Raw genomic sequence first — 8,668 nt, forward strand, 5'->3', positions numbered from 1 at the left:
ATCCACAGATGATTTGGTTTGAGTAATTCAATACATCACTCAATAATGGAATGATTGTTATCGTGAAAGCTAAGGATATCCACAGATAACTTAGTTTGAATATTCAATACATCACTCAATAATGGAATGATTGTTATCGTGAAAGCTAAGGATATCCACAGATAACTTAGTTTGAATAATTCGGTACATCATTCAATAAAGTTCCATGAATCTGTGACCTTATATGAGATTATGTGATTCCCACAGGAACATTATAATTTCTTGTCATATACATTCAATTTTTTCGTGTTGATTACGTTATGAAGCCTAATTAATAATTGTTCTATCTCTAAAATGTAGCAACTTCTTCCGCTAGTTTGTCATCTATGGTCTCTTCTGTCCCCATCCTCATTGGAACCAACTTCTCCGAATGGAAAGAGAAAGTTGAGTTCACATTAGGTGTACTAGATTTGGACTTGGCACTACGTGAAGAAGAGCCTAGCCAACTCACTAATGATAGTACTGAGGAAGAAAAGGCTTTCCATAAAGCGTGGGAGAACGCTAACAGATTGAGCATCATGTTCTTAAGGATGACAATAGCTAGCAACATCAAAACTTCCCTTCCAGTTGCAGAGAAAGTTAAGGCTTATCTAGCGGCTATAAAAGAACGGTTTAAGACTGCAGACAAATTCCTTGCTGGAAAACTTATGGCAGATCTTACAACCATGAAACATGATGGCACAAGGTCTATGCATGAACATTGCATTGAAATGACCAATCTTGCGGCTAAGCTAAAGGGTTTAGGAATGAGTGTGGATGATTCATTTCTTGTCCAGTTTATCCTAAACTCTTTACCTCCTCAGTATGGACCATTCCAAATCAATTACAACGCCATTGTTGAAAAGTGGACGTCGATTGAATTGGCTAACAAACTGGTCTAAGAGGAATCAAGGCTTGGTCGTGAAGGTATTAAGGTTGCCCACTATGTCCAAGGAGCTGGACCTAAAGCTGGGAAAAGACATCAACCAAGTCATAAAAGAGCACCACCCAGGATGAATGATTCTAATCAAGTCAATGAGAAGAAGGCAAGAAAAGATGACCGATGCTACTTTTGCAAAAAGTCTGGACACTTTCAGAAAGATTGCCCTAAAAGAAAAGAATGGTTTGAAAAGAAAGGTAATCCTATGGGTTCAGTAAGCTTTTTTGAATCTAGCTTTGCTCATGTTTCTTCTGATACTTGGTGGATTGATAGTGGTGCTAATGTACATGTAACTAATTCCTTGCATGGATTCCTTACAACCCAGACCATAAATCCAAGTGAAAACTATATACTCGTGGGGAATCGAGACAAAGCGCCAGTTGAAGCTATTGGCACTTATCGTCTCATTTTAGATAGTGGATTTTGTTTGGATTTATTTCAGACTCTTTATGTTCCATCTATTTCCCGTAATTTAGTTTCAGTAAGCAAACTTGATTTGGCTGGTTTTAAGTCTTCTCAAGGAGATGGTTGTTTCAATTTATTTCTAAACTCTAATAAAATTGGTTCTGGAATATTAGTTAATGGTCTTTACAAATTAAATTTGTCTGATCAAATTATGAAACACATCTCACCCTGCAAGATAAACGTAAAACTAAAGCATGTGCGAATGATTCATATTTCTTGTGGTATAAAAGACTCGGATACATTTCTAGTGAAAGAATCAAAAGATTGGTAAAAGATGGAGTCGTACCGAATCTTGATTTTACCAACGGTAAAGAGTGTGTAGATTGCATTAAGGGTAAGCAAACTAAACACACTAAAAGAGGAGCCACAAGAAGTACACAGCTTCTTGAAATCATACATACAGATATTTGTGGACCTTTTGACGTTCCAACTTTTGGAGGTGAAAAGTACTTCATTACTTTTATCGATGATTATTCACGTTATTGTTATCTCTATCTATTGCTTGCAAAGTCTCAATCTGTGGATGCTGTACAAGTATTCATTACTGAAGTTGAGAGACAATCAGATAGAAAGGTGAAAATCATTAGGTCAGATAGAGGTGGTGAATTTTATGGCAGATATGATGAAACATGACAACATCCTGGACCATTTGCCAAACTCCTCCAGAAATTAGGAATCGTTGCTCAATACACAACGCCTGGTTACTCCAGAAAGGTGTAATCGTACTTATATGGGAATGGTTAGATCCATGATGAGTCATGCTAATTTACCTATATCCTTGTGGATGGATGCATTACGAACTTCAGTCTATATCTTGAACCGAGTTCCTAGCAAGGCAGTTCCAAAGACTCCTTTTGAACTGTGGAAAGGTTGGAAACCTAGTCTGTCACACCTCCAAGTTTGGGGATGTCAAGCTGAAGCAAGAATATACAATCCACATGAAAAGAAATTAGATTTCAGAACGGTCAGTGGTTTCTTTATTGGTTACCCTGAGAAGTCTAAAGGATATAGATTTTACTGCCCAACCCATACTACGAGAATAGTAGAAACCGGTAATGCCAGATTTTATGAGAATGATGAGATTAGTGGGAGTGATAAAATTCAAGATGTGATCATTCAAGAAATTAGGGTAAATATCCCTTTACCCTTAGTTCCGAATGTTGGGAATCCTCCTGTTGTAGAACCGTTGCACAACGAGGAAAACCAGCTGAATGATCCACCACTCCTTAATGAAAATATCGCCAATAATGAACATGAAGTACACGAGGAACCAGCATTAAGAAGATCAACTCGTGAGAGAAGATCAGCTATTTCTGATGACTATGTGCTTTATCAAATAGAATCTAGAGAATGGGATTTAAAAGATCCGGTTTCTTATTCACAAGCCATGAAAGATGTTAATTCTGATCAATGGATCGAACCCAGTAAAGATGAAATAGACTCAATGGTCAAGAATGAAGTTTGGGATGTTGTTCCTTTGCCTGAAGGACACAAAGAAATTGGGTGCAAATGGATCTATAAATCTAAGCTCGATTGTCATGGCAATGTTAAACGACGTAGATCCAGACTTGTAGCCAAAGGGTATAATCAGAAAGAAGGCATTGATTATGGTGAGACTTTTTCATATGTGTCTAGAAAAGACTCTCTCAGAATTATAATGGCATATGTAGCTGAATAGGATCTTGAGTTACATCAAATGGATGTGAAAACCGCCTTTCTTAATGGAGACTTAGATGAAGAAGTCTATATGCGTCAACCTGAAGGCTTCAAAATCGAAGGTCAGGAAGATATGGTCTGCAAATTGAAGAAATCAATATATGGACTGAAACAATCTTCGAGGCAATGGTACTTAAAGTTTGATGAAACCATTACGAAATTCGGTTTCAAAGAAAACATTGTGGATCCATGTATATACCTCAAGATCAGTGGGAGTAAGTTCATATTTTTGGTTCTGTATGTTGATGACATATTATTAGCCAGCAGTGATCTTGGTTTATTACATGAGGCTAAGAGTTATCTCTCTGAGAACTTTGAAATGAAAGATATGGGTGAGGCATCCTATGTGATAGGAATTGAGATATTTCGTGACTTATCACTAGGAATTTTGGGATTGTCTCAGAAAGCATATATTGATAAAGTTCTTGAGAGATTCGGCATGATGACATGTTCTTTTAGCATTGTTCATATGCATAAAGGTGACACGCTTAATCTTAAGCAATGTCCGCAGAATGAAATGGAACGTAATGAAATGCAAAAATACCCTTATGCATCTCTTGTGGGAAGTTTGATGTATGCACAGGTTTGTACCAGACCTGATATTAGCCACGCAGTTGGCATGCTGGGTAGATTTCAGAGTAACCCAGGACTCGCTCATTGGCAAGCTGCAAAGAAAGTTTTGAGATACTTAAAGGGAACAAGAAACTACATGTTGACATATCGAAAATCAACACATCCACAGATGGTTGGATTTTCGGACTCAGATATTGGTAGATGCAAAGACTCTAGACACTGTACTCTCGGCTATGTGTATCTCCTTGGTGGAGGTGCCATCTCATGGAAAAGCCAGAAGTCAAATTTGATATACACATCCACTATGGAAGCTGAGTATGTTGCATGTTATGAGGCTTCTATTCAAGGAACATGGTTGCGGAATTTTGTGTCAGAGTTTGGGGCTTTGAGTTTTGTTGACAAGCCTCTCACTCTTTACTGTGACAATCAAGCTGCAATCTTCTTCGCTAAGCATGATAGGATATCTAAGGGAGCCCAGCATATGGACCTCAAATATCTATCACTGAAGCAAGATGTCAAAAGAGAAAAGTTTGTCATTGAACATATAGGCACTGAACTTATGGTTGCAGACATATTTACAAAAGCTTTACCTCCAAATACTTTCATGAAGCATGCTGAAAGTATGAGTCTTGAAGATAGCGCCTAATGTTGTTTGTTTACGATTAGCCTATGTATGACAATTATTTGAGCTCTTTTATGACTTTTACATCTTTTATATATTATGTTTCCAATGTGCACACACATTATTGTTGGTTGGATTTATGATAACAGAATGAGTCTCTCGTTAAAGACATTAAAGGGACCATTACGATACTCCTACTTATGTTTATGGTCTAACTATGAAGGTGGTCAATGCGGTAGTACATGGAAGGGATCATGTTGCAGAATGATGTGCGACCGCCATGACTCTCATTGATTACAAGATTAGTCAAGACACTTATAATGACCAAATGAAAAAAATAAAGTTATAGCATATTATGCCGGCCTTATGATTCCATAAAGAAAACATTAGTGGATCTCACTAACGACCAAGTGAGAGACTGTAAGGAATATTTCCTTTCCCTATTATATGGTCTTATAGTTATCCGTTTTCTATTGGAATATTGCTATTCCTTAATATATTTGGTGACCAATGAAATTGGAAATAAAGGAATAATTCCTAATTTATCTCTACCTTGATGGACGGTTGAGATTAATCAAAAGGAAACCATAAAGAGGAATTAGGTCCTCTCTCCACCAATAATACATATCTTTAGACCATCATAAAGATATCTTAAAAGCAACAACTAACGTTATAGGCGAGGCGAGAGAAACCTAAGAGTTCCTAAGAAGAGATTGAGTTGTTCATCTTCCATTCAGAATTCAATCCATTCAGGAAGATCTCTCAGGCAAAATAAATCCAGATAACTCTATAAACATTCATATGATTCTATTATGTGATTAACCTAGATGTTTAAAGATCTTAGGGTTCATGTAAATTTAACTTAACATCTAGGATAATGTATTCACTAATCAACAATAATCTGCACTGTTACAATCACTGTTTATCCTCTCGATTTTTTTTCCTGTTTTGTTTCCAAAGTGTCTATATGTCGATTGTAGTTTCACTTGTTAATATATAATCCAACATATAATTCAAGCTACCTTCAAAAGAACCACTTTCTCTTTTTTGGGTCACACAATAATACAATACCATAGCTTTCAACAAAAAAGACAATACAATACCATATATTAAAAACATCACACAATATTGCCACAATTATTAGAATATTACAATGGGACAAAACAAGATTATAAATAATCTTTTATAAAAATCTCAAATCATGGAGGATCGGACGCTCAACTGCTGCACTCTACTTTTCCAATGTGGACCCGTCTCAATACCGCCCATTATTAACTTAATGTATGATTGATAATGCATAACAAATGTTTTAAAACCTTTTCGTTTGTTTGTTTCGTTTAACATTCTGGTGTTTGGGTGTGGTCTCTTTTAGGGTCATGGCAATAATTATAGACCAAGAAGTTCCTCTGTGCCCATGCCATCGCCCCCATTTGTTGCTGGCTTAACCCTCGATTCCCCATAGGTGAAGCCGATGGCGGTGTGCATGAGCTAGACCCCTCTGCTGTGCATCCCGCTAATTTAAAGTTTGTGTACTTAGCAATAAATGGTTGGTATCGATAGTCGGCTTTGATCCTTCCATTTTCCGTGGCCCAGTCTGACGCATCCCATATCGATCCGTACAACCACATCGGCCTTGTAGGGAAGATAGCTTCATTCTTTCTGTCATACGTACGTATCGGTACATCATCTACGTAGAATCTACATATATGAAAAATATCGACCAATTTAGCGTATCCAAACGTAACAGATGAATATAATGAAGTATCATAACCATATCGTCTAAACATATAAAATTTGATCTTGACGTACACAATTTGATTAGGGTTCCACAAAATTGCGTAATGGTGGAAATCTTGAGTAGGGTCGAACCACAAATTGAATTTCATTTCTCTCCCAATAACATTTCGGTCACCACTTCCTCTGACGAATACATTCGTCTGAAGGCTATAAGGTTTCCCTGGCGTTGTTCCTAGAAATTCGATATCAACCTCGTCGTGGTCTCCGGGATGCTCTTGATTGTTTGAGAGCTTTAATCCAAAGGTGTTAGGAATGTTAATAACGCGACTAGTTCATATATTTTGATTATAAGTTAGTTTATATCTAAAAGTTTAAAGTAACTTTTACGTAGAGAGATGTATCAACTCCAGCTGTGTAGCCTGATTGGAGCTTAATAGAAGCACCAAAGTAGCCCGACTTGTACGAACGAAGAGACTTGAATCCACTCCCTGTTCATAATCACAGCTACTACTATTAATCAATTAAATACTTCAAAAAGCAATAAATATATGCTACCGACACAGTTTTACAAGTCCTGCGCTGTATTAAATAACATCTGAAACTAATGCGTGCATTTGACAAAGATTTACAGAAATCGTCACTTCCTAAATTGATTCAAATTAAATTTGCATTAACTGATATTATTTTACTCCCAACCTCTGTAGTTTAAGGTTTTTGCACACCGATTAAGAAATTACAAAATTTTATTCACTCTTTCTCGTTTATATAAAAACAATAATAAATATAGATAATTCAACCAATAAAAAATCATAATGCAGAATACAAATAGTTAAAAACATAAAATTACATTTACTTTTTAAATGGAAACTTGAAAACATCACTTAAAATAAAACATATTTTTCTCATAAAACACCACTTAAAGTGATACGGAGAGAGTATGTGTTTTAACTTTTAACTAGATTTTAATCCGCATATCAGTGAGTATTTATTTTAACTTTTTTGAACAATATATGTTTCTTGTATATAAATATTGTGATATTAGCATTCGATTATTATATGTGTTGAATATTTTGTTTTTATTATATACAGTATTGAATGTTATTTTGTATTTTTGAAATTTTAGAGAATATGAAATTATTAGTAATACAATAAGTATGTAATTATTTGAATTTTTATTTATTTTATGCTAGTTTTATATTATTTATGTACATTAATATTTAAATTGTTAAGATATATTGTCATTAAAGTTGACCATAAATAAAATTAATTGATTGTATTTTTAAGAATTTTTTTGTTAAAATTAATTAATGCTAAAAATTAAGATTAGTTAGTTTCTAGTGCTATTAGGTGTACTTAAGAGGTAGTTTGAAGAGTTAGTTCATATTGGTAATTCAATTTTAACAAGATAGATTATTCGAAATGGATAGCATAACTTTTTTTAAACGTGTATATAAAACATGGACAATTAAGCCCACAAAATTTTAACTGCAAACGAAAAGATAAAGACTAAAGAAAAAGACCAGATGATTTGTCCAGCAAAAGAGTGATAACGTCTTGCTCTGTCCGCTGGTGTTGAGAGCCCCATAGGGTCCGAAATTCACGATCAAAAGGTGAAGTTGGTACTCGAGAACTCGGATAGTATCCCGGCGAAGGAGAACGTTGGCTGTAGCCACTGGAACACAACACTAAGAAAGCTAAAAGAATAAGAGGAAAAGCCATTTGGAGAGAGTAAGTAAAGTCTTTTGAGTGGTTATTAGAAAAGGGGTAATAGATATATTTATGAATGAATGAAGAAAAGTGGAGAACACAGGTCTGTATAAATAGAGGGAATGTAGGTCCTACAGTTATCGGAGTGAGTGACTGTTAATCTGTTATCCGTTGATTTGATGGGCCTTTTGGATTGAGCCCATGCCAAATATCAACATTTCATGGCAACTTACATAAATATATGAATTAATCAATATCCGATGGTTGGATGGGCCTTGTGGATTGATCTCCCATGTCAAATATGAACATTTCATGTCAACTTACATAAATATTAAATATCCTCTATATTAAAAAAAAAACATTACGTCCTTTTAACTATAACATGTGTCATCATTAGAATGATTTTTAGAATCACTAGAAAATTAAGTTTATCCATATAAACATATACTATATTTTTATTAAACTAATCACAAAATAATTATTAATATAAAAAAGGATAGTTTCCATCTTTCCTAAAATAAAAGCTACAGAATTACCTAACATGATTGAAATATATATTGCAATTAATGATTTCGAATAGTAAAGATTTTGTAACTATTCTTTTATCTTTCATCATTTCTGTTTTTTAACGCTGATTTTATTATGACATTTTATTTATGAGAAAGATTACATAGACAATCGACAAACGACAATACTACCTGTCTTATGAAGATCTACGTCTAACTGCATCATCTGAGCCGTCCTATGAAGATCCATTCCTGACTATATTTACTTGCACCATGTTGAAGTTTCCTTGTAAACCTCTTTTTTGTAGTCTGCATTAATAAATCGCTCTTCTTCGGGACTTAAAACCTGGATTTCCTGTAATCTGCAAGAAATTGCATAGTTTG

The 8,668-nt window shown here is 35.0% G+C and overlaps 2 protein-coding genes across 2 annotated transcripts; one reads left to right on the top strand and one right to left on the bottom strand.

Moving 5' to 3' along the window:
* The first annotated feature begins 365 nt into the window (after positions 1–365).
* On the top strand, positions 366–920 carry LOC125583156. The gene has a single exon (XM_048749748.1). The coding sequence runs from the start codon at positions 366–368 to the stop codon at positions 918–920; it is 555 nt and encodes a 184-aa protein (XP_048605705.1).
* Positions 921–5,411: 4,491 nt separating this feature from the next.
* Positions 5,412–7,859, bottom strand: LOC106421233 (xyloglucan endotransglucosylase/hydrolase protein 31). The gene is made up of 4 exons (XM_048751669.1): positions 7,592–7,859; positions 6,459–6,559; positions 6,144–6,361; positions 5,412–6,032 (listed from the first exon to the last, which is right to left on the bottom strand). The coding sequence occupies exons 1-4, from the start codon at positions 7,788–7,790 to the stop codon at positions 5,672–5,674; spliced, it is 879 nt and encodes a 292-aa protein (XP_048607626.1). The 5' UTR covers positions 7,791–7,859; the 3' UTR covers positions 5,412–5,671.
* Between the last annotated feature and the right edge of the window lie 809 nt (positions 7,860–8,668).

This window comes from Brassica napus, chromosome C3 (assembly GCF_020379485.1).
Source record: "Brassica napus cultivar Da-Ae chromosome C3, Da-Ae, whole genome shotgun sequence".
Taxonomy (NCBI): Eukaryota; Viridiplantae; Streptophyta; class Magnoliopsida; order Brassicales; family Brassicaceae; genus Brassica; species Brassica napus.